Source organism: Hetaerina americana, unplaced genomic scaffold, assembly GCF_022747635.1.
Source record: "Hetaerina americana unplaced genomic scaffold, ioHetAmer1.1.p SCAF_28, whole genome shotgun sequence".
Lineage (NCBI taxonomy): Eukaryota > Metazoa > Arthropoda > Insecta > Odonata > Calopterygidae > Hetaerina > Hetaerina americana.
The window spans coordinates 2,597,167-2,624,592 of record NW_027286852.1 but is presented as its reverse complement, the minus strand read 5'-3'; the positions used below and the strand labels follow the sequence as shown (position 1 = coordinate 2,624,592).

General features: G+C 43.8%; 2 protein-coding genes across 2 annotated transcripts; both read left to right on the top strand.

Moving 5' to 3' along the window:
* The first annotated feature begins 15,062 nt into the window (after positions 1-15,062).
* LOC139689851 (uncharacterized) lies at positions 15,063-15,413 on the top strand. Its single transcript, XM_071586945.1, has one exon. The coding sequence runs from the start codon at positions 15,063-15,065 to the stop codon at positions 15,411-15,413; it is 351 nt and encodes a 116-aa protein (XP_071443046.1).
* Positions 15,414-15,792: 379 nt separating this feature from the next.
* Positions 15,793-16,356, top strand: LOC139689850 (uncharacterized). The gene has a single exon (XM_071586944.1). The coding sequence runs from the start codon at positions 15,793-15,795 to the stop codon at positions 16,354-16,356; it is 564 nt and encodes a 187-aa protein (XP_071443045.1).
* Positions 16,357-27,426: the final 11,070 nt, after the last annotated feature.

The window sequence follows — 27,426 nt, the reverse complement described above, 5'->3', positions numbered from 1 at the left end:
AGTGCTTTTCTGAACAATCTCGTAGACTACCTTAACAAATACAGTGTATCGCTATTAACGTACCAATGCTTTTAATCTTGTAAATACTTAGATCTTTAATATTTTTAATTCTTTCCTCTTATGCTTCTGCTTGTGTTAATCTAGATAGCTTCGCTATTTCCAGTATTTATCTAAGAAGTATGATGAACCCCTCTTTTGGCTCTCAGGTTCCTAAAAACATAACTTCCCAGTCGTCACCCGTAAGCCATTACGCCTTCCCAAATTCCCAAACTCATTATCGCATACCCACTACCTTACCCCCACGGCAGGACACCCTCGGCCATACCCCGCCAGTAACACCATCACCGCAGGATGCTCTCCCACTCCTTTCCACTCAAAATACCTTGACCCCCACAGGTAGCATCGCTAATCCTTGTCCCTCATACACGACTGAATTCCCCGATAATGACCTCGTGTCATTACATTTTACCCAGCTACCCACAAAATACCGGTTCGGATTTTCCCAAACCTTTTCGCCCTTAGACCCTTTTGCACCAGAATTCTTCCCTAAAAGCCACCACAGATCCCTAAATCCTCTGGCACCGGAATTCGTCTCTTTCCAACTTGAAGGTAAAAATACGTCTCGAAGACTTTCCTCTGCAACCATTGATCTACGTGAACGATACGTGGCTCCAAGTAAATTCTTTAACAATCAATTAACCTTATGCAGCATTTTTAGATCTCACCCTCGTTCTTTTCAAATAATTTACCTCAACGCCCAAAGTCTCTCTGCGCACCTTGACGAATTGTGTCAACTTCTACCTGACAACGACGTTCATGCAATTTCCATCGCTGAGACTTGGCTTAAGCCTCATATGCCTACCTCATCCATCGACATTCCTGGCTACAACTTCTATCGACATGATCGTATCGGCAAGGGTGGTGGAGGCGTAGGTGTCTACGTGAGAAAAGATCTCTCATTCAAAATTATATCAAAAAGTTCTTCCGTTTACTGCAAAAGACCCGAGTTTGCATTCTTAGAGATAACCTTCAACCTACAAAAAATTCTTTTAGGCATAGTTTACCGCCCACCCAAGATAGGTTATTTTTCCGACTTGGAAGAAGCATTATCTTCCCTCATTCCGAACTATGACCATGTTATTATTACTGGTGACTTCAATGCCAACTTTCTTTCCTCAACTCATGACTCTAAAACAATTACTAACTCTATGTCATCCCTCGGTCTTAGTATACTTCCCCTAGAACCTACCCATCATACATCTTCATCAGCCACTTGGCTTGATGCAATAATTACAGCCAACCCTGACAAAATCACAACATATGGGCAACTTTCTGCCCCAGGAATATCCATGCATGATGTGTTATTTTTAACATACTCAGTTAGATGTCCTAAATTTAAGCAGAAATTCATTCTTACTCGCGATTTCAAGTCCATAGATGACAAATACCTGGTATCCGATGCGGCTACCATTCCATGGCAGTCTATAGAATTCATCAACGACATAGATAAAAAAGTAGAACTATTTAATACGTTCTTAAATGATCTAGGAGACAAACATGCACCGTTTAGAAAAATCCGACTGTCCAAACCACGCTCCCCTTGCATAACAGATCGGGTATAAACAAGGGCGCTATAAGTTGGGTTAAAGATTTTCTTTCAGAGCGGGAACAGAGGGTAGTCCTTGATGGCGCTAGTTCCGACAGCGTTCGAGTCACGTCGGGGGTACCTCAGGGAAGTGTGATCGGGCCGTTACTTTTCTTGATTTTTGTTAACGATTTGAACCGCGAAGTGAAAAGTAACATTAGGATGTTTGCGGATGACACGGTGATCTATCGGGAGATATCTGGGGATGAAGATAGGGAGAAGAGTTTGCATGTGTGTGGGGTGTAAGTGTTCATGCATGAATGTATGCCATGTTTTTTTTTATATATGATTTTGTCGTTATTGCATGCGATTTTTTTTTTAATTATTTTTCTTTTCTAAATTATGGGTGGTGTCCTAGCACCCCCCGCCACACGCCCTTGCGGCGGCTTGCGGGGTATTGAGTAGATGTAGATGTAGATGAAGATCGTTTTATTCTAGCGCAGGATTTAGATTGCATTACTAAATGGTGTTCTAACTGGGGATTGACTCTAAATTATAATAAATGTTCAGTGGTAAATTTCTTTAAAAGATCAACGGGATTTGCTTACAAATTAGCTGGAGGTGACCTAGCAGTAGTTGATGCGGTAAAATACCTAGGTGTCACATTCACTAAAGACTTAACTTGGGGGACTCACATACGTAAAGTCTGCGGTCAAGCAAATAAAAAATTGGGATTCATTAGACGCATTGTCGGCAAAAGTGACTCAAAGGTCAAGGAACGTTGTTACCACGCTCTTGTAAGGCCTCATTTAGAATACGCATGCAGCGTGTGGGACCCGAGTGAAAAAGGTCTCATTCGGGAAATTGAGAAGGTTCAACGCCGGGCAGCCCGTTTTGTAAAAAATTCCTACGATAAAACGCAAAGCGTTACCGAAATGCTCATGGATTTGGGGTGGGAATCATTAGAAGAGAGACGATTCAAGACTGAAATTATTAAATAAATTCAGATCCGCATGTTTCAGCACCGAGGTCTCGCAGATTATTCGTACTCCTACATACATTGGTCGCTTGGATCATGCATATAAAATTCGGGAAATAGATGCCAGGACTAGCCGACTCAAGGACTCCTTCTTTCCACGGACAATACGGGATAGCAACTGTAGGATTATAGATAGTAAAAATTCCACTTGCCACCCTCAGTGTCTAAAAAATAATTAGTTCTACTTAAATGCATGCTCCTCCACTAACCTTATGTGTTTTGTTATAATAACCCATTCTTTCCGCATGACATCATTCGTGTTCTGTTAATCTGTTTTTAAGTTTCCCTTTCAGTCCCTCTTCCCTCCCGGCGGGGGGAAATTCCTGCTACCTGCAACGTTGGGTCGAATTCCCTTCCTTTTACTGTCTCTTTGGGGGGTTGAGTGTTTTGTGGTGCATTTTCATGTGGTAGTGATGTTTCACATTCTTGCTTGTTGTGTCCTGGCTTGCGTGTTTTAGGATGGCTTTCGTGCTGTATCCTGGGGTGCAGTTTTTTGTTGTTTTGCGGTGTATGTGTTTGCATGAGTATTGGTTGGAGGGAGTTTTGCATGAGTGTGTGCGCTGCTGGGGTGTAATTTTCCGTGTTGTTTTTTGCATGTGGTATTTTTCGTTTTTACGGTTGGTGACCTAACACCCCCCGCCACACGCCCTTGCGGCGGCTTGCGGGGTATTATGTAGATGTAGATGTAGAAACAGATGAAATAAAATACTTGATGCGTAGGCGTGACGCAGTCTATAGCCTGTTTAAAAAACATAAAAACGAAAATTTATTCAATATCTACAAAAAACTGCGTAACAAAACTAAACAAGTCATTAGAAATTCCAAAATCAGATATGCCTTCCAAATATCTAAAGAGCCCCCGTCACATATTAGGAAAAGCTTGAAGTACCTTGGTGTTGGAAAAACTAAAAATCAACACTCCCTACCTGCTGACATTTCTCCAGACGACCTAAACCGTTTATTCACAACCCCACCGACGGAAATCGACTTTAATGCAAAAAATGAATACATATACAGTTTGCAAAATTCTGAACCAACTCCAGTTTCTGCTGGAAGCTCATTCATAATTTCTCCCGTCACACAAATGGAAGTCCTCCAGGCCCTCAAAAAAATCAAGTCCTCCTCAGATGGAGCTGACGGAATTTCAGCTATTCTCATACAAAAGTTACTTCCCATTGTACTTCCTGTTTTAACTCATATCTTTAATTGGTCTATTTTAACTGAAACATATCCCTCCCTCTGGAAACGTGCCCTCGTCCGTCCCATCCCCAAAAAATCCACACCCACTAACATTGCTGAATACAGACCAATCAGCATCTTGCCTCCTTTATCAAAAGCATTCGAGAGACTCATTCACGAACAAATTTCAAAGTTTCTGAATGAAAATAACTTACTTGATCCTCTACAATCTGGCTTTCGGTCCTCTCACAGCACAGCTACCGCTCTCCTTAAAATAACAGATGACATCCGACTATCCATGGATCGCAAAGAGGTGACAATAATGACTCTCCTAGACTTTACCAAAGCCTTCGACTCTATTGACAAAGATATTCTCTTAGCAAAACTTCAAAACCTGAATTTTTCTTCCTCGTCTTTACTGTGGATTCGCTCATACCTAAGTAACCGATTCCAAAGTGTCACTACACCTAATTCATCCTCTAACTGGCTTCAAATACACAGGGGTGTTCCACAAGGATCCATTCTTGGACCTTTGCTTTTTTCCCTGTATATAAACGATATTAGTAAATGCATTTTAAATTGCAATCATCACCTTTATGCCGATGATTTGCATGAATGTGTGCGCTGCTGGGGTGTAATTTTCCGTGTTGTTTTTTGCATGTGGTATTTTTCGTTTTTACGGTTGGTGACCTAACACCCCCCGCCACACGCCCTTGCGGCGGCTTGCGGGGTATTATGTAGATGTAGATGTAGATGATTTACAAATATATCACCATTCCCGCCTTCAAGACCTACCTACAATTATAAACGAAATTAATGCAGATCTGGCTGCTTTGTCACTATGGGGAATAAAAAATTTATTGAAAATAAACCCAATCAAAAGTCAGTCCATCATAATTGGATACCATAAAATACATTCTAAAATAAGTATTGATAAACTACCACCACTAAAATTGCAAGGATCTATCATACCATACCTAAGGACAGTAAATAATTTAGGCTTAACCATAAATGAAACATTATCTTGGACTGATCATGCAATTGCTATCTGCAGAAAAATTAACTCATCCCTGCATTCACTGAAAAGGTTAAAGCACATTGCTCCCCCCTCCTTAAAGATGCTTCTTGTGTCCACTCTTCTCATACCCCACTTTGATTACTGTGATGTAGTATACCAAGACCTTTCAGGCGAACTAAAAACCAAACTCCAGAAGACCCATAATTCCTGTGTGCGGTTCATATGTGATCTTAGGAAGTACGATCATATTTCCGACTCATTTAATAGAATATCCTGGTTAAAGCTAGAAGGCCGCAGGCATTTACATATTCTTTCACTTCTCTACGGAATACTTTCAAAGCACACCCCTAATTCATCTACATCTACATAATACCCCGCAAGCCGCCGCAAGGGCGTGTGGCGGGGGGTGTTAGGTCACCAACCGTAAAAACGAAAAATACCACATGCAAAAAACAACACGGAAAATTACACCCCAGCAGCGCACACACTCATGCAAAACTCCCTCCATCCAATACTCATGCAAACACATACACCGCCAAACAACAAAAAACTGCACCCCAGGATACAGCACGAAAGCCATCCTAAAACACGCAAGCCAGGACACAACAAGCAAGAATGTGAAACATCACTACCACATGAAAATGCACCACAAAACACTCAACCCCCCAAGGAGACAGTAAAAGGAAGGGAATTCGACCCAACGTTGCAGGTAGCAGGAATTTCCCCCCGCGGAGAGGGACGAGGGATTGAAAGGGAAACTTAAAAACAGATGAACAGAACACGAATGAGGTCATTCGGAAAGAATGGGTTATTATAACAAAACACATAAGGTTAGTGGAGGAGCATGCATTTAAGTAGAACTAATTATTTTTAGACACTGAAGGGTGGCAAGTGGAATTTTTACTATCTATAATCCTACAGTTGCTATCCCGTATTGTCCGTGGGAAGAAGGAGTCCTTGAGTCGGCTAGTCCTGGCATCTATTTCCCGAATTTTATATGCATGATCCAAGCGACCAATGTATGTAGGAGTACGAATAATCTGCGAGACCTCGGTGCTGAAACATGCGGATCTGAATTTATTTAATAATTTCAGTCTTGCATTGAATCGTCTCTCTTCTAATGATTCCCACCCCAAATCCATGAGCATTTCGGTAACGCTTTGCGTTTTATCGTAGGAATTTTTTACAAAACGGGCTGCCCGGCGTTGAACCTTCTCAATTTCCCGAATGAGACCTTTTTCACTCGGGTCCCACACGCTGCATGCGTATTCTAAATGAGGCCTTACAAGAGCGTGGTAACAACGTTCCTTGACCTTTGAGTCACTTTTGCCGACAATGCGTCTAATGAATCCCAATTTTTTATTTGCTTGACCGCAGACTTTACGTATGTGAGTCCCCCAAGTTAAGTCTTTAGTGAATGTGACACCTAGGTATTTTACCGTATCAACTACTGCTAGGTCACCTCCAGCTAATTTGTAAGCAAATCCCGTTGATCTTTTAAAGAAATTTACCACTGAACATTTATTATAATTTAGAGTCAATCCCCAGTTAGAACACCATTTAGTAATGCAATCTAAATCCTGCGCTAGAATAAAACGATCCTCATCCCCAGATATCTCCCGATAGATCACCGTGTCATCCGCGAACATCCTAATTTTACTTTTCACTTCGCGGTTCAAATCGTTAACAAAAATCAAGAAAAGTAACGGCCCGATCACACTTCCCTGAGGTACCCCCGACGTGACTCGAACGCTGTCGGAACTAGCGCCATCAAGGACTACCCTCTGTTCCCGCTCTGAAAGAAAATCTTTAACCCAACTTATGGCGCCCTTGTTTATACCCGCGACCTTTAATTTATGAATGAGTTTACCATGTGGGACTTTATCAAATGCCTTTTGAAAATCTAAGAAGATGGCATCCACTTGCCTACCTCTCTCACCAGATACAAGTAAATTATGTGTAAATAATCCTAATTGGGTTTCGCAGGAGCGGGTTTTCCTGAATCCGTGTTGATTGTCACTTAAAAAGTTAATATTGTCAAGGTGTCTCATTATTGAACTGACAATTATGTGCTCTAAGATTTTACAACAGATAGAAGTGAGAGATATAGGTCTGTAATTACTGGGATCCTCCCTGTCACCACTTTTAAAAATAGGCGTTATTTGCGCGGTTTTCCAAATCTTAGGTACTTTGCACTCTGTGAGGGATTTGTTAAATATAAATTCAAGGTACGGGGCAATGTTTGGAGCTAAATGTTTAATCACCCTAGCTGGTATATTTTCGGGACCCGGGGATTTGTTGGGTTTAATCTCATTGAGTAATTTTAGAATTCCTTGTTGGTCCACTGTTATTTTTTCCATGGGTGGAGTATGTATTGTTTCTTGGAGATATGCGGTGGCAACATCATTCGAGAAAACGCTTTGGAAGAATGAATTTAAGATGTTAGCTTTAACCTCGCTGTCTGTATGAATTACATTGCTACAATCCCTTAAGCAAGCCATTATCTATAATTATCTATACAAAAACTTCCTCTTCATCAACTCAATCCACAACAGAAATACCAGGGGTAATAACAAACTTCTTGTCCCACACCATCGCACGGAAATCTATCACAAATCTTTTCATGTTACAGCATGCCGTCTGTGGAACTCTCTCCCAGATGACATAAAAAACTCTTCATCAACAACAACATTTAGAAGAGCACTTCACAAGTTCATTTTCCTCAGGTACTTAACTTAACCAGTATCCCTCCGTCATTCCACTCAGCTGTTATACAGATCACTGTGTCTACTTTGTTTTTTACCCTGCTTTTTGTTTTGTCATCTCAAGCGGTAGGAGTTTGCGTAATTATTTTTAGAAACATCACGCTTCTCATTACTCCGCATGTGTTGTCAATGTATTTAATTTCTCCATTTCAATTTCAGTAACTTAATAATATGTATACGCTGTAAAAATGATTGTTACAATGTACATGTATCTTTCCTCTAATTAATAGGGTTTTCGCAGGTTTTTCACACCCCCCTTCTCTTCGTGGGTGTTTTTCCTGCGTGGGTTTTTACTAGTTGAGCAATGCCACGCTCTCCCTAGCTTTTCCCACAAACCTCATTCTTTGCTTAGACTTTCCTCATTGTTATTGTACTCTATCTTCACTGTCATTTAATTTGAGTATTTGAAGGAGTATTCTTAATTTATATATGTATATGTATGTATGTATGGGTGTGTATGTGCGTACTTATGTATGTATTTATGCATGTGTATGAATGCATGTATGTATGTTTTATGTGTGTATATGTATGTGTGTGTGGATATGTATGTATATGTGTATGTATGTGTATGCATATAGGTATATATGTGTGTGTATGTGTGTGTCTATATATATGTATATACTTTTTTCTTTTCGATGTGCAAATTTGGATTAATGAATTTATGTCTATCTCTATGTGTTTATGTTTAGATTTGAATGTAACTGTAAGTTTAAATGGCTAATATAATATGTATATGACGATGGGTTAAATGGAAGAAGGGACCATTTGGTCTCAATTTCGCCCAAATAAAGACCGCTATCTATCTATCTATCTATCTACTCTTAACGACTGTTCAAAATGCTTATCCCCCTCCTCCCGTTTTTACTCAACATTCTCCCTTCTACATATAAGGACCTTCAAACCACTAACTCTCAGCGTCTCGTGTATTTCCACGTTTTCACCCCCCATCCTCCAACATTGTCCACTCATGCCCTCCCTCTGAACCCAAATATATAAAGCTTGATCGCTAGCCTTCCGGCCTAATCGGCGAATTTTCTCCATTTTCACTGCCTGCTCAATGGTGGTCACGGTGCTCGATGGCTGAGACGGTTCTCACTGAGGGTGGAAGTTCGCTTTGAAATGCGTATTGTACCCCAGATGATTGAGATTCCGGCTCCATTCACCACTCGGGCGGTTTGTCCACTCGGCGCCATTGTTGGGCTCCCTTTCCGCCTCCCCATGAGTGCCCCTCGGAAAGAGGCGTCCGGGGATTACCACTCAAGCCGAGATAACCACTGCAACAGGCAGAAATTAAGCGTATCAGGGACACTCGGAGCCCTTGGCGATTTGAATGAATTCCCAGGAGGGCGAGTGAGGCACTTCGATTACTCAATAAATATGGGTAGATTCATTGGATTGAATCTAGGCGGTTTACCGTAGATATTCATGATTGCACGACTATATGTATCGATGACCAAATGTAGGTTTCGATCATGCATTGACACTTAACATAAAAAAATTGTACGATAAATCTGAGAAAACAGAATATCGAGCGTAGGTTTCCCCTTCCTCCGAAATGCCGACATTTCACTGGTATTTAGAGTTAGTGAGGGAATATAATGTTTCTTTCCACGCAATGCTCATCTTTATATATATATATATATATATATATATATATATATATATATATATATATATATATATATATATTAGGTAATATACCGGTTAAGGTAGGATTTTGGATGGACGAAATTACTAATTCAACAATTTGTGACCCACGGCAAAACACAACATCCTACTCTACATCAGGTCCCTCTTCATCTCTGAGTACTTTCTTCCTCCCTTCATCCCGTCCAAAATCTCTATCCTGTTCCTTCCCTTTCCTCGTTTGCCCAACATTCTCATTATATATATATATACATATCGATCTTATAAAAACACACGAGCAGTATAATATTTGGACGGCACAATAGAACACAAATAAAATAGTAACACTTAAAAGGACACTCACATTGCCAATTGTTTAACCTTTCGGCATTCTCCAAGGCCTTCCTCAAGTGAGACTTACTTGAAGAGTCTTACTTAAGATTTTAAATTTTTAAGATACTTAAATTTTATATATTCGTCCGGAAAATAAGTGTACTGATTTTTTCCCGCCGCTCCAGGCGCGCCCAGCACCGCTCTGACGGGCTGCGATTGGAGGGGGGTATGTTGGCAAGCGACGCTGAAAAAGGCAGTCGGCTCTGTGCTGTGGTGTAGTGAGGAGCTCTGTTAACGCGAACCTCCACGCTCGACCCACGTCACGGAACGCGATGCCGAAGTTTTTGGAGCAGCGTTATTCCATCAAATTTGCGGTAAAGCTTGGGAAATCGTCTACCGAAACTGTCGATATGATTAACCAGGCTTACGGGGAGTCAGCCATGTCCAGAAACATGATCTTTCGGTGGCACAAGATGTTCGTGGAGGGCAGAGAAGAGGTCGACGACGAACCACGGCCTGGACGCCCATCAACGACACTCACCGAAAAAAATGTGCAAAAAGTTCGCGATTAACTGAACTCTGATCGTCGTCTTAGTGTTCGGATGATAGCAGAGCAGTGTAATGCTCGACAGGCTTCGGAAACGAGTCGCCCGCGTCCGGCCAGCGATCAAAAACATCTGGAGGCTGAATCACGACAATGCGCCGTCTCACACCACGCTTGTCGTGTCGGACTACTTGGCCAAGCACGGCGTGGCAACGCTGCCGCACCCGCCCTACAGCCCGGACTTGGCACCACCGGACTTCTTTCTGTTCCCGAAGATAAAGAGGAGTTTGAAAGGAACGTGATACGGGACTTTGGACGCCGTCAAAGAGGCCGTGACGACGTGTTTTCGAGAGGTTCCCGATGATGGCTTCGCGGGAGCGTTCCAGGAATGGGAACGCCGCTGGAACAAGTGTATCGACTCACAAGGGTTCTATTTTGAGGAATATTAGCTTAAGATATGTAAAAGTGTAATAAATTTTTTTTCCTGAGCTCAGTACACTTAATTTCCGGACGAACCCTGTATATATATAATGTATATATATAACCCTGTGTATAACTTATATACATACAGGGTTATATATATAACCCTGTATATATATAACCCTGTATGTATATAAGTATTATATATATAATATATTAAATATATATAATATATTAAATATATATAATATAATAAATATATATAATATATTAAATATACATAATATATATTGTGAACAAAAAATTATATGTACATTTTATGTTCCCTTTCCTCATTTGCCTGACATTCTCCCCTCAATTACAGTCTTCAACATCACACTGCCAGCCAATACCCCCTTCATCAACTTTTCCTGCTTCTACGTCTATCCTCCTGCTTCAATGACCACGTTTCCGCGCCGTACATAGCTACGCTCCATATCAAAGTTTTTACGAGTCTTTTCTTAATATCCTTACTCAACGTCCCTCTCATCAACTCCCTCCTCCTTTTGAAAGGCTCTTTGCCTAGCCCAATTCTTCTCCTTACCTCCCTAATACTTTGCCCGTGTAGGTACAAATCACTTCCGAGGTACGTAAACTGTTTTACCTGCTCTGATTTTTTCCATCCTATTTTAATGTTTGGTTCAGCCTTTTTCACTCTAGAAAATCGCATAACCCCTGTTTTATTAATATTAAATCTCATCCCATACCTGCCGCAATGGTTTTCCAATTCACTAAGCAACGCTTGAAGCCCCTTGGCTGACCGATGAACTAAAGCTTGGTAATTTGCTGACATAACTAATTCTATGAATTCCCCTCCGACTTTTATTTATACCTCCAGTTCTTCTCATCCCTCTTTAATCATTTCCTCCAAATAATTGTTGAACTGCAACGGTGATAATGGGCAACCCTGCCTTAAACCTCATCCTAAAACTGACCATCCGGGCTCCCCGTTCCCAACTCGCACCTGGGCAGTCTGAGACATGTACAGGTTGCGGATTAGCCTCCTTTCCCTCCAATCTATTCCTATTTTCTGCAATATACTCATTAGTTTTTCCCAATTCACTCTATCAAACGCTTTTTCGAAATCTACGAAACAGGCAAATACCTCCTGGTTGTGTTCTATATTCCTCTCGATTAATAATCTCATTACTGCAATGGCAACACGCGTACCTCTCCCCTTCCTAAACCCAAACTGGTCATCCCCCAAGTAATCATTTGCCCTACTCTCTATCCTTTTGTTTGTGATCCTAAGAACAACTTTAGCTGCGTGGGATATCAAACTTATTGTCCTGTAGTCCTCACATGATGTAGCCTTTACCTTTTTCGAAATAGGAACTAAAACTGATCTCACAAAGTCTTCCGGCCAGATTCCTTCCTCATAGATACTACGAATGAGCCCATATAGCCTCTTCCTCCCAAATTGTCCTAAACATTTCAATAGTTCTGCAGGAATGGTATCCACCCCCACGGCCTTATTTAGTTTTTTCTCCGGTAGTGCCCTTTCTATCTTATTGTCTAGTATGCCTGGACCTAAGCTGTCTTTCTCTACGTCATATTCTTTTTCAGTGTCTAACTTTGTTGGTCTAAGTCTTTTACTACAGAGTTCATCTATATACTCCTTCCATCTCTCCTGGATATTTTCTGTGTCAACTAATACCTTACCCGCCTTATCTCTAACTATCATCGAACTTCCTTTCTTACTTCCCAATAAAGATTTAACTTTGCCGTACAGCGCACCAATTTCACCCTTCCTCTGCAAACTTTCCATATCCTCACACTGGGTCTTCCACCATCCTTCTTTTGCTTTATTTGTTGCCCGCCTCAATTTATTGTTTGATTATATATATATATATATATATATATATATATATATACACACACACACATATATACGTTATATTTCACAATAATCAACAAACAGCACTTTGGCCTTTACATCGGATTTTTCTCTCTCCCTATCCCTATAAATGTATAATTTAAACGGAAATGCGAGATGGCGCTACCAAACAAAAACACAGAGAAGCACATACAAATGAAACTCACGCGTGAGGGCGCTACCCCGCTGCCCTCGGTGGCCTGTATGGGAGGTGAACAAAGATTAATTTTTTTCTGTCGATGCTCAGGAAAACAATGAGAACCGTTAGCATCTAATGTTTGGATGGAGCATTTGCTAGGAATAGAAATTTATTAAATTCCAAAGAAACATCATAATTTTTCAGGCCACTGTCTCATTTCCACTCCATCAATTCAGTATTTTAACTGCCTGTGCATTATTTTTGGTGTTTGTGTAAACTGTCGAGCCGTGGCGGATAGGTGCAAGTCATGGAGCAGAGCAATGTTCCGCACCTAAGGGGATAGGAAGGCCCGTAAGGTTTACGCGAAAGAGAGGTGGGATCATTACCGAAGAGAAGCGGCATGAAGTGCCAACCGTGGGCACAGATGCACAGTGCAACTGCAAGATGAACTGAGGGGAATCGTTGAGAACTGGGCGGACATCTTCCCGCCATCAAGCAAGGAACGGGTGTCAACACGTCGAAGGATTTACGGCGAGCGAAGTCGGAGTCTACCGGGAAGGATTGAAGCAATGAAGAAGTTCAAGAGTGCGGCATGCCAAACAAAGAGCGGCCGTGATGACGCCGAGACAGCGAGCGAGCATCCGAGAAAAGCACCACCAGTCACGGCCGTCGCCGAGTCCCAAACCGAACGACGCCAGCCGGAAGTGATGACGGGAGGGGAACGTAAGGATGAGGAGGCCGGTGAATGGCAGGTGGCGCGTAGGCGGCCTCGGAGAGCGCCCCGCAGGCCAGCTTGAGTGGAGAATGAGCGTCCAGCAGGTAGGGACCGGGTCCCGAACGAGAATCTCCTCGCCTCCAATCAGCAGCCACCGACTAGAGGCTCTCAGCGGCTACATCCAAGGGAAATCTCTAGGCAAGAGCGACCGGAGCCCCAGCCTCAGCGTGTCCATCCTCGAAGACCACTGGCCCCTCTCAGCGAGGACTGACAAAGCGGAAACCGTCCAAACGATCGACGGTGGGCCCCTCCCAGGAAAAATTTCATGCATCCGGAAAACCACAGCGCCCAATTGGGGGCGACCTCCGCCGGGGGAACCATCGAGATGGTATCAAGAGACGCCGCTTCTGCCCGGCCTCCGCCGTCGAGGGGCCAGCACGTAGGTCCGCCAACGGCCCCTCGAGGGTATCCTCCGGCAATGCTCAACCCCTTTTATCCGAACCTCACCCTATATCCCCTCATGCACCCATACCTCTTCGCCAACCTTCACCTAACCCCTCACCAGACCACGTGCCAGAGCCACCGCCCGTGCATGTACGGTTAGGGGAGACACCCATGAGGCCGCCACCACCGAACCGAAGGACAGGTATTGCCAGAGTGCAAGACTGCCGCGTCCTAGTTAGCCCCCCGAGGGAAGTAATCGCGAGCTTCACTGTGCCACCGCCCCCACCCGCTCTAGAGGACCGGCCGGAGAAAGCGCTGGGTTGGCTGATTCAGCTAGGAATGCTGGACGACTCCAACGACGGCCATTTTGAGAGCCTGGTGCAGGAGGTCACGGAGGAAGCGGCTTTTCTCACCGGAAAAAAACCGGAGAGGTGGGCGACAAAAGGGGAGTCAAGTATCACGGGCTGCGGATGTCGACTTAACATTCTTATTTAGAATGAACAAGGGCGGAGCCTTTAGGCGGGTGTGTGGTGAGAGCGACGCGAGTTGCTGCCTAGACGCGGAGACGGTGGCGCAGCACCTATCAAAAGCGGCTCCTGAAATAAGTGACGACCCGGCTCCATCGACAATCCCACGATCAACATCCAACCAAAGCCTGGAGAAGAACGCGACCTGCTGCAAGGAATCACCGCAGCCGAAGAGTGCGGTCGGCTGAGTCGGGCGAAGGACACTGCACCCGGCTCGGACGGTATCCCTTATAAGTCGTGGTGGTCAATCTATCCGTATGGCATGGTACTAGCCGCCATATTCAACAGATACTTCCAGGTGTCAAGAGTCCCGGCATCGTGGAAACATTCAAGGATCGTCCTCCTTCACAAGGGAGGGGAGAAGGGGGACATAGAGAATTGGCGGCTAATTGCCCTTAGTCCCACCATTGCCAAAGTCTTCACGGGAATACTGGCGGACCGCATCTCGGCCTGGGCCTACAAGGGGAAGAGGCTCTCCTTCCCCTGCCAGAAAGGCTTCGTTCCCGCCGCCAACGGCTGGTTTGAGCACAGCTTCATTGCTCAAGCAGCCATAGATACTGCCAAGGGGAAGGGGACGGTGAAAGCGCAATCGTGGCTGGACCTGGCGGATGCCTTCGGGTCGATTCCCCACCCCCACATAATCCGTGTACTCGCGGAAATGGGGATACCAAAGCAGCTGCTGGACCTCATCTCCGACCTGTACACCGGGGCAACGGCTTCGGTCGTCGTGTAACGGGGCGAATCCTATCCATTTCCCATTAGGTGCGGGGTGCGGCAGGAAGACCCTTGTCTCCTCTGCTATTTAATCTAGCGATGGAACCCCTCATCAGGTCGGTCCTCGCCCAGCGAGCCCTCGCCGCCTATCATCTCGGTCCCACATCGGTATGTCTGCTGGCATATGCCGATGATTTGCTGCTCATCGCCAGAGACTCGGGATCGCTGAGGGCACTGATTCACATAGTCAAGCAGTCACCGGACTGGTGTGGCCTCCGCTTCAACGCCAAGAAATGCGCCTCCCTGCACCTGGACTTCAGGGGTGGACGCCAGGGTGTCCGAGACACGGCCTTCTCCATCCAGGGAGGTGATATGAGGCAGCTGGGGGAGGAGGCTTCCTACAAATACCTGGGATCCCCTTGGTGTCAGGGCAGGAGACCAACTGGGTGACCTGCTGGCCAAACTGCGGAAGGATCTCGACTCGTTGAGGAGTAGCGAGCTGGCGCCTTGGCAGAAGATAGATGCTCTGCATACTTTCCTTTTGCCAAGACTCCACTTCCCGCTTCGAGTCACGGCCACCACCAAGAAGTACATTGCCCGCACCGACACCGCAGTCTATTGAGCAGTGAATGAGTGGCTATACCTGCCACAAAGGGCCAGCAGGGAAATAATCCACCTCCCCTCACACCTTGGCGGCGGCGGGTACACACCACTTCAAATACCAACAGACAGTCTTGTGAAGACGCGGGCGTTCCGCATGCTTACGTTCAAGGACCAATTCGCCCTCAAGACAGCCTGGTACTCCCTGCAGTAGGCGGTCCACCAGAGGATGGGGAGAATTGGAGCGCCGCCCGAGAAGCGGGTGCTGTGCGGATACCTATCCGGGGACGCTGAGATCACGGCAGGGTCCACGGCCGGGGCCACGGCATCTCTATGGTCCCGCGCGAGGAGAGTCACCTGGGACCTTCAAAGGCTGTGCGGCCTGCGATGGGAGTGGAGCGTGTTCCGCCATTATATCTCTCTGCGGCTTAGTAATCCAACGCCCCACTCGGAGACCCTCATCATCCCCTCGACATCCCACCATAGAGCGTGCGGCTTGATCCGTCGAGCGATCGGGGAAGCCTACCGACGGAGGCTGGTGGCGAAGAAGGACCAGGGGAAAGCGATGAAAGCCGTCACCAACTCCTGGGACAGCAGCCACTTTGTATCCACTGGCCGCTTCACCCGTTTCTGCGACTGGCTCTTCATCCACCGAGCCCGCCTCAACGTACTTCCGCTGAACGGCGCACGTAGAGGTGTGCCGAACGCCAGCAGGAAGTGCAGGAGATGCCGAACCGATGACGAGACCCTGCCGCACGTCCTAAACCACTGCCTGAGCCACTCCGCTGCGTAGAACCGGAGACACGACGCGATCTTGTCGCTCCTACGGGACACATTGCCCCCTAAGTGGAAGGCCAGGGTGGACCAGAAGGTGGAAGGTGATCACTCCCTCCTACGACCGGATCTCGTCATGACTGAGGTGCCAGGCGGGATGGTCCACTTAGTCGACGTCACTGTCCCATTCGAGAACCGGCTGGAGGCGCTGCATGCGGCCAGGGCGGCCAAAATGGCCAAATACGACGACCTGGCCGCGAGACTCCGCTGCCGCCTCCAGTTCAAGCAGGAGGTTCACCTGGGCGCCCTCGTCGTTGGCTCCCTTGGCAGCTGGGACAAGGAGAACGAGCGAATCACGGCTGCGAATCCACCGGGGTCGCGTCGCTACGCTGCGGAGGAAGATGGTGTCCGCGCCTGTGAAATGGTCGCGGGACTTCTACTGCGAGTACGTGTCTGGGCAAAGGCAGTACGACTGGCGACGTGGCTGACGCCGATTAATTCAATTGTTCTAATGTAATATTTAGTTGTATACGTAGTATTTATTTATCCTCTACCCTCATGTCCTCCGTATAGAGGGCGATATTAGGGATGCCTTTCTGGTGGAACATGCTGGGCTATGTACAAAAATATTTATCATTAATAAATGTTATCAAAGAAACCCTGAAGTAAATTTCCATAGAATTGATCGAATCTAGGTCCGCAAAATTTAGTTTTAACTTCCATTTATTTTTCATTAGCAAGACTATCGAAGTCATGCGTAAACTTTAAATCACTTTTTTTCACCAAATGCTCTTTTCAATTCAACTTTGTAGATTAGGTAGTTGTAATGGCATTTCATGTGCACGTATTTCCTTAGGCGGGTAATTTCAGCAATATTAGTGGTAGTAATCAACGCTTTGTATTCAATCCGTTTTTATTAAAAGCTTTCACACCTAATGGCACATGCCACCACCGCAAACCACTAAATTTATTTTTTCGTAATGACCCTAGAAATATTAAGGGAAGATGGTTCGTAGTTGGAATAAGGGAGAACGCTTAAGAGAGAACGAACGGAGTCACGCTTGGGGAAGTGGAAAACAGTTGCTGATCGGGTAGCGGGATCACGAGCGACGAAAGAGGTGGAAGAGAGAAATCATCGTCCGCAAAAAATGCATATTGTCTGATCCAACATCTATGGATTTAACTATTCAAGACACGGGGAAACGCCTTATACAACGTTCAAATGGAGCTCTTCAATACACTGAAACGGCTTACAGACGAAATCAGTGACATAGGAAGGGAAATAGGAAGGGTCAAAAAAGTCTTATAGGAATCGTTTAAAGGAAAATGCAATTATGGACTCAAGTAACTAATAATTATTCTTAATACTGAAATAAGAGAGAAAGCGCAATATAATAATGAGCCAATTGAATTAAATGTAAAGTCAAAAGTTAAGGAAAATGCTAATTCGACCAGATTTGGATAGAATGTAGTAAAGACGTGTGGAATGTTGAAATTCACACAACGGAGGTGAATATTTGATTGAGGGAATCCAAAATTGAATTTTAGGATTCAAGTTAGGAGAGGACGTCAATTTGAGATTCAATGAGTTCAACATATTTTAGAAATGTTCAATATTTGATATTGATACCAAGTTTTTCATTTTTTGGAGAGATTTGCATTGTGAGAAAGCGGCTTTGAACATTTGTGGGTTATGCAGTCCATTTCAAATTGATTAACCCTGGTCAACTGCCGTTGGATGAGGTAATATCTATCTATACATCGTACATGTTATGCTCTCTGAAAAAGATTATCTTTACCGATACCGGTTTCAGACTGAAACTACGTCGCTACTTAACGATAACTTCCAAAATAAAGTTTATTCAAAATTAACGTCTCTTTGAAAGATATTTGTAAAAAATCAACGGCTCCTCTTTGAGCATTCGTTTAATTTCCGAGGCTCCTTTGTCCGAGGAGCCTCAAAAAAACATCCGTCCGTACTGTGCGTGCATTCTTACATGATCTGAGTTCATCTTCTCATTATTCAATAGTACCCATCACTTCCACCCGATTAATGAAGTAATTAGCTCCTGTCATTCTTATCCGATCTCCTTCCCTCCTTAAACTGATTGTTGCGCAATCAATGTCGGAAAACTCTCATTCAACTCTTCATCACATGCTCCCACTCATTCCAAGCATTTTCCCCACGACTTAACTTGAACACGCATATTCTTTTGATAAATATGCCACATGATAAGCTTGGAAGGAAGAGTGACGCAAATGACTCGGGGTGAATGAATTCTTTTAATCCCGTCAATGCGCCATTACCGTTATTAGTCTGATGCGCAGATCCCAGATGGCGCTCTCCCTCCAATTATACTTGCCCTTCTCTTCGTTGAGAGCCCTCTTACCTTCCAATCATTCCCGCGCCCTCCCGCCCTCCCTCCTTCGCCTTAACCTCCATTATAATCTTCAGCAAGATATACAAGACTAGAAAAATCACTGAGTGCATGATAATAAAAGAGATGAATGAATGAATGAGCAAAGAATTGAAGAAAAAGAGGAAAGTAATAAGTGTCGACATGGATCTGAGAAAAAGGACGATCAATTCTTTGAGTTGTGGCGTGGGGGTCTCATTTGCGTAAATAATGTCAGATTCACCATTTTAATAATTCTGAAATATCATAAATATCATTTTTGCAGATTTATTTCCGACTCCTCCTCAATCAGAGATGCCATGAAATTTGTTGTTTCAGGCGTAACTTTATATAATTAATACGACAAATTGAAATGACGGAAGTTGGACGTCATCGTCGAAACCTTGGTCTTCTTTTCAAAAAGTTAAATGCGTGCGAGAACATACTTCCTTCATTTACCAATCATCTTTTAATCAAAGTTAGAAATTGCGTGAATATATACGCCTTTGTGGACGTAGATCGGTATGAAGCTGTTGGTTTTGCATGCGATTTAATTTTCTTTAACGAGAGGTGATCCTAACACGTCTTACGCCTTTGCGGTGGCTTGCGGGGTACCATGTACATGTAGAAGTGAATTGCGTGAGTGATATTTGCCAACGGCTCTTATTGTGGGAATGATTTGCGGCCCTGCAGTTCGCTAATAACAATATGGCTACATTTTTGATAAGCACTGCTCAATGAATGATTACGCCGCAATCCCATAAACCAGCACCGGGGTGCACCTCCTCAGAGTGGACCATTCTCTCAGGAGGGGGGCGCGCGACTGAAGAGACCGCAAAATCGAATGCCTATCATCGGTTCCTCCCTCTCCCGAGCGCCTCCTTTGCGTCTGCTTTTCCACCCCGGACCCCCCTGCGTCCCCCCCCCTAACCCTCCTCGCCCTAATACGACGCGCAGAGAGGCGATGGTTCCATCGAGGCTAATCTCCGCATCTGAATACGTGCGCGCCGCCTCCCCAGCGAGGGCGCCTTTGACATGAGCGCCAAACGGGAAAAAAATACCCAAAACAATATCCTCGTGAAACTTTCAATGCAATATTTCACGCAACCCTTGCCGTTGAAAAAAGTAGAAACACGACGAGCAAATTTGGGAGAGTTATGGAGGCAGGTTCCTTTGAGGCCTGACACAATGTTTCCTCTTCTTTTATCTTAAAAAAACCGTCCATGTATGTCGCGACAAATTATTTAATTAAAAGTACGCACAAAATATCAATGGATTAGTAACTATCTAATATATCTCTCTCTCTCCCTCTATCCACTCATGTCGGTACTTCCTCCCTCTCCTCCGTCCTTAAAGAGGAAGTGGAATTATAATATCTTCTTTCCAGTCATCAGGTAGCCGTTCCCCCGTCAGCCAACATTTTAGCATTCAGCTCACTTAGTAGTTTCATCCGAAAGCAGTTTCCTCCATTTTTTAATTCAACTGTGATGTAGTCACTGCCCAGCATACATGTATAATAAATTGAACTTCTTTCTACCAAATTTTTTAAATGATATTAGCTACGGTTCCATGTCCTGGAGAGAAAATTTCCGAATAAAATGCCTCCCGCAGTGGCGGGCAGTGGTCACGTCAATGGATAAAAGCTGAGGAGTGCCCATCGGCGTCACCCGGAATCGTATCCATGCCCTCCGGTTAATACGAGGGTCATCCGGAAAGTAGTACCCGTTCGTGAAATAAAGACACAAAAGTAAATATTAACAAACATAAAAAATTTTATTTGAAAGAGGATACTTTAAACTACTTCTCAACATAATCTCCAAGCAAATTAAGGCATTTGTCATAACGTGTGACAAGTTTCTGTATTCCTGCTGCATAGTCCTTCGCCGCCAGCTCATTGAGATACGCGAGGGACCCATCTTGCACAAATTTTTGCATAATGCAGATGGTGTTTAACAATTTCATGAACAATTGTTCGAGAAACATTGGGAAAATGCTCACAGATGTCATCAATTGTGACGCGCCGATCGTTCCTCACGAATTCGTCAACTGAGCTCACCAGTTGGTCTGTAATGACAGACGGTCTCCCCGAACGCTCATCGTCGTGTGTGTTCCCCCTCCCCATGTTGAAGTTGCGACACCACCGCCGAACAGACGACTCGTCCATTACATTGTCTCCATACACCTCCTTTAATTGGCGATGAATATCACATGGGCGAACGTTTCTTGCATTGAGGAATTTAATCACTGCCCTCACTTCACAACTGGCGGCGTTCTCAATTTTTTTAAACATTGTAAACAATCACAGAAACAACACAGGCAATGCTAGCGTCACGCAACTTGGCTCAGAGAAGGCAGACAAGCCACTGAAGCTATCTGACCTCGTCCAGCGGCTACTCGCGTCGTCAGCACTTCATGCGGCACGAACGGGTACTACTTTCCGGATGACCCTCGTAGCTCAGCCTGGCATAGATTATCCATGAGGCCACTGCGCCCCGGAATTCAGAAACTATTTCGAAAGTAATCATTGCATATGAGTCCTAAACACAACCTTTTATCCAGCGGTTTTCTCTCCAGGGCATGGAATCTCAACCACCATAATTAAAAATTTTAACTCGATGGAATAATGCAACGAACTAATTTTATAAATAAAAAATAAACTCTAACAAAGGACAGTCTCAGTAGCTGAAACCTCAAAAATGGAAAAAGTCATCAAAGAAGCATTTAACACCAACGGTGTAATTGTATCGCATATTAAAACTTTGGAAATTCTTGGAACCATTTAATCCCATTCAATGCTAATCTTCAACTATTTAACGGTTCTTCTTCTTTAATATACATTAATCTGACTTAAAGTTTAACTCAAGAGTTTCCTTTTTGATGGATGATATCTTAAGGCTGTTAAAAATGTGTTTTGGAGAATAAGTGACGGAAATATAAATTACTGAGTTGCGCTTCTCCGTCAACGGTGGCGTGGTGGATGGGCTTGTGCGTTCTCATACGACTCTCCATGAGCCCTAGCATAGAAACTTGAGGAATTTACTTGCACTTAACATCGTCTCCTCATTTGAATTATTTTTCAAATCTACATTTATTGGTACTAAAACTCACGAAAAACTTAATTTTGATGTTACATGCCGGGTGTACAATAATCTTCTACAGTCTAGTGTTGGCTCAACGGTATCAGATACATAAGCAATTCAAAAATGGACTGAATCATTTTAAAAGTTATGTTTTAAAGAAATTCTTCGAGACCACTACGAGTGTTCCGAAAAAATATGCGCTTGTAAAGTTTATTTGTGAAGGCAGAAACCGTAATTCTCGAACTCACGGCATCTTTTAGCATGTACTAGCTGTCAACAGAAATCATAATATGCGTTTATAAATGATACAGTAGCAAGAGAAAAGATACGGCTCTTTAATCGGCTCGCTCCTCATTGAAATGAATGAATGAAATGTCAATTCTCAAGTAAAAAATTTGATGCCATCTGTGTGTGAAAAAATGAACTTGTTTTTCAAAGAATTTATTTTTTTGATCTCAAATATTTCTAAATGATAAGACCCATGAGCCACAGACCCAAGGGTCTGGGTTCGGTTCCGGCTGGCACCACTTTAATGTCTATCTATTTACATGATAACTGCCTGCCACCGCTAGTGTGTGTGTGGCGGGGGTGAATGCGCACTGAGCAAGTGACGTGAAAAAATATGTCATTCTTAATTTTGAGAGTTTACAATTTACTTCCGTATAACTTCCAGTCTTGATTTGTTCGACGCAGATGCTTGGATGGTAGGCGTAGATTAGAGATAGTTGAAATTGCCTCCTAACCCAATGCTTTACTCATAATTTTTTCAGGGAATTAATTTTATCAAATTAAACTCGACTGCTGAAGGTATGAATTTATTAAATTCAATTTTAAGAGCATTAAAACCATGTAAATTTCAAATTCTTTTCATATCATGGTACATTTTCGATCAATGAATTTCGTCAACGTAATTTTTAATGTTAGGAAATATATATTATTCAGACCTTAATTTGTAAAGTATCAGTTTTAATTAATATCACACACATGTGTGAATAAACATAAATAAATTGCCGAACAAGCATCCCTCGTTGCATAGGGGCATGTTTGAATGCATAATGTGGAGAAAGTATTTTTAACCCAGCCTTATTCCCAAGATGTGTTAAGCATTTAAAAATCTTCCTTATTGAATTAATTTTTTGACAAAATATTCTACTTGTTATAAACATTTACTAGCTTTGCTATACCAAATTTATCATTTCTCAATGCTGTGTATGTCCCCTAGTTGTGTTAAGCCATTATAATAGCTCTATTTTACGAAATAAATCATGTGATTGTGAGCAAATATCCTGTTTCTTATACTTCTTTTACTGATCTCTCTAAAGCACAACCATATCGACATTAATACCCCTTGACCCAACAAAAAGGTGTGTGGCAGGGGGTGCCATTACAAGGTGGGAAGGGTGAGTGTATGGAGGATATGAGAGAGGAAGGGGAAAGGGAAAAATATTTGTTGAAAATCTATCAAATAACGTGCACACTTGTATACATGCTGGGGGATAACTTAATTCAAAACAAGTTTTAATTCATTCAATAAATTAGTTATTTGTTATGCCAAAAAAGGAAAGATAAACCAACCAAAACCATTTATCCGACAGGGCTCCACCAAAACAAGAGAGCGGTAATGCAGAATTGAAAAGTAAGAGGGGGAAACTCTACTATCAGATTGGACTCGCAAGATGCCATGGTCTCCTCCCCGAAAGACACAAACAGGCAGGGAATGCGACGCACCGCGGCAGGGAGACAGGCAACGGAAGCGTCCCCTACACCACAACAGATAGAGACGATAGATGGGAAGAGAAACTAGAAAACAAGCAAAGCAGGGAAAGCATTACTGTGCCGAGCACTAATGGGATCGCGTGCAGCGTAGAGGGGCTAGACTTGTAAAACGCTGTTATGATAAACTTACACATCATCATCAGTATTTCAATCCTAAGACTGGTTTACCGAAGTCCTCCATTCTTCCCGATTTAGTGTTAATTCCCCCACCCTCTGATAGGTTCCCTGTTTTACATCCTTCTTAATTTGCCCTATGTACTTGTCTTTTGGACTTCCTCGCGGGATCTTTCCTTCAATTTTTCCTTATATCATGTTTCTAACTAATCCATTGTGCCTCAAGGTATGTCCAATTCATCTAGTTCTTATTTGCCGCAGAGCTCTCCATATTGTCCTTTCCTCTTCTGTTCTTCTACATACTTCCTCGTTCCTTACTTAGTCTGTCCATTTAATCTTCAGCATTCTCCTCCAGCACAATGTTTCAAAGGCTTCTATTCTTCGTTGGTCCAGTTTTCCAATGTTCCATGTGTAGCCGATCAGTAGAGTTCCATGCTCCACACTGGCAATTTGGCGAACTGCTTCCTTGTTTGCAATTTTATGTTCTTTGAACATAGTAATTGCCTCTTCTCAATGAACGCCTTCTTTGCTTGGGCTATTCTTCGTTTGATGTCGGTCGAGCTTCTTCCATCCCATGCTGCCCAAGTAGATTAAGGATTCCACTTGCTCTAGTTTCACCTCTCGAATTGTGATATCTGTATTCAACTCTTCTAGTCGATGCTCATATTATATTTCCGAAGTGCTTGGTCCATATTATTCAGGTTTGCTTGCAGGTCCTCTCGTGTCTCTGCTACTACTGCGATGTCGTCTGCGAACCGCAGCATGTTAATTTCTTCGCCATTCACCTTGACCCCTTTGATACCCAATCCTTGCGTTTCCCTTATTGCCTCTTCTAGATTCGCACGTGTACATTGAATATTGCTGGCGAGCGGTTGTGCCCTTGTCGAATTCCTTTGTTTATTTTCGCTTTTATATTCCTTCCGTTGTTCATTTGATTGATTGTTACCTGATTCTTGTAGAGGTAATGGATTATTTTTCTGTCGCTGTAGTCCATTCCAAGTGCTTCTAGTATCTTAAACATTTTGTTCCATTCGACATCGTCGAATTCCTTCTCCAAGTCCACGAATTCCCCATGTTATGGCTTGTTTACATGGACCAATTTTTCGGCCAGTACCCTCAAGCTGAGTATTACCTCTCTTGCTCCTCGGTTTTTCCTGGATCCGAATTGGTTTACCAAGAGGCTTTCTTCTACCTTTCCTACTGTTCGTCGGCTGATTGTCCGAGTGCGTATTTTCCATGCGTGAGAAGTCAGGCTCAATGTTCTGCATTCTTCGTATTTATCTGTCGTAGGTTTCTTCGGTATTGCAATCATTATGATATTCTCGAGGTCCTCAGGTAGACTTTCACTGTCGTAGATACCGTTCATTATTACAAATAGGGTTTCCTTTGCATTGGCCTCGAGTGCTTTGATAATTTTTCCGTTTATTTTATCAACTCCCGTTGCCTTGTTGTTCTCCAGGTCTTTCACGGCTCGGTCAAATTCACTTCTCAGTATCTCCGGGCCCCGTTCGTCTTCTTCCATCACGCTTTCTTCTTTAATTAAGTCACCTTCAAGCGGTTCGGGCCCTTGATAGAGATCCTCAATGTTTTCCTTCCATCTCTTCCCAATGTCTTCATCTTCTGTCAGTATCTTTCCATTGGCATCTCGGACGTTGTGGGATTTTGTTTTTCTTACTCTGGATTGTGTCTTCACCAGTTTATGAGCAGTTTCACTGTTTCCCTTCCTTGTGTTGCCATTGATTTCCCCGTAGCAGCTTATCCGCTCTTCTTTGCACTTCTTGCACTCTCGTTTGACTTGGTTCCGCAGATTCTTGTAAATGGCTTCCTCAGTGTCATTTCTTGAATTCTTGTATTTTCTTCTTTCCTCTATGAGGTATCTTGTTTGAGCTGTTATCCGTTGCCGTTTGGTTGGCGCTGTCTTACTCACGAATTGTTCATTTGCTACTTCGGTTATGATATCCTTCATTTCCTATCGGGCTCGGGACGGCTAACGTACAGGCTTCCCACCGGGAGGGGGGCGCCTTTCGTCAAGAGTAGGCTGAAGCCGACGCCGGATTTCCCTCCACCCTTCCTCCCCTCCCATCCATCCCTAATGGCTCAAATGAACTTAGGTGTCGGTCGCCTCCCATAAAAACTACTAGGACTTAGAGCCGCATGAATCACTGCAATTTATTGATAATTTCCCACTGAGAAACTTAAGTTTTGGAAAATCCGCAATAGTTCAAGGGCGAGTGGGTTTTCTTGGGTGCCATTGTAAAGTGAACTCAAATCATAGGATCATAATCGCATTGCAGCCTACTCTTGCAACTAGACAGACGGCTGACCTCAAATATAACTGCTAGGCTACTAGTACTACAGCAACTAACTACCATTACCTACTGGTCTAAAAAATGACGTGCGTCAATTGTTTCTGCTAAGCGTACTTAATTTCATTTCTTAAAATTCAAGAACTGTAATTTTAATGGCTTCCATTGCATAATGAATCGCACCTCTTCGGCGTTATCTTCAAATATTTGCAATTACGCTTCGTCCATTATTCACACTGGGGAGCATCGTTAGCGTTCTTCGGATGATGCTCCCAGTGAGCATAGAGGAATATTTCGTGTATTGACCATTTTTAATTTAAAACTAATCCCAAAAATGAGAAATGCAAAATGGCATATTATCATAACTCTCCCCAGAGTGCTCAAGGCTATATTGCTCTTTTTCATGATAAGAAGAAATTTTACCTGAAATACAAGGTCTGTCCCAAAATCAGTATTACTTGTTTGTTCCTTGATAGACGGACAGACGGGCGGTGGTTTCTCTGGCTGGGTTTGAGGGATCGGAGTCTCAGAAATGACTGGAGGCCGGTGGTAGTTCGCACCAAGCCATTGGGAAGTGCAGATCGTTCGTTTGCGAAACCTCCGTAACGTGACCTCGTGACGCTCCGTCATGAAGCGGGTATTGGAACAGCGCTATGCCATCACATTTTGCGTAAAACTGGACAAAATCGGGAAAGAGACTCATGACATGCTCAAGGAAGTATATGGTCATAACGCCATGGGTAGATCGGGTGTTCCAGCGAGGCACAGTTTTTTTCTGGAGGGTAGAGGAGATGCCGAAGACACCGCACGTCCAGAACGCCCTTCGACAACTCTTTACGATCATGCGCACACTTAACAACCGACGGTGTGAATTCAGTACTACACTTCCCACATGTTGCACGTTGTCGCTGGTTCTCGAAGTCGACGGCCGCCCAGCCCGGGGCTCGTCCTCCACACTCTCTCGGCCATCTTAAAAGAGCTTATGCCACTGTTAAAAACTGCAATTTGTGACATGATGTCATCCTTGAGCACTTGAAGAATCATACCCAGCGTCCATGAATCGACTCAGTCCTACTAATTTTGGGACAAACCTTGTATTCCTTACAGATACGCGCTGCAGTGGTGCATTGATTGAATCAAATGCCCGTTCGGAACCACCAAAAACGCAAACCTATTTATAATAATAGAGCACGGCCTGAGAGGGACTTCCTTTCCCTCTCCGCGTCTCGCTCTCGTACCGGAGCACCGCCTCGGGGTGGCCAGTCTCAGTGGCGCATTGAGAGCGGAGGGTGGAAGAAGTAGTGCCGGGCGTGGAATAGAGAGGTAATCTGAGCGAATGGTGGGATAGAGGGGAGGGAGAATGATCCGGAATGAATGGCGAAGCTGTAGCGAGCGCATTCTGTTTGTTATCTTGCGA

Excerpts from the sequence above, each read along its gene's own strand:
- LOC139689851 (XM_071586945.1), top strand. The coding sequence starts at position 15,063 with ATGGAACCCCTCATCAGGTCGGTCCTCGCCCAGCGAGCCCTCGCCGCC.
- LOC139689850 (XM_071586944.1), top strand. The coding sequence starts at position 15,793 with ATGGGGAGAATTGGAGCGCCGCCCGAGAAGCGGGTGCTGTGCGGATAC.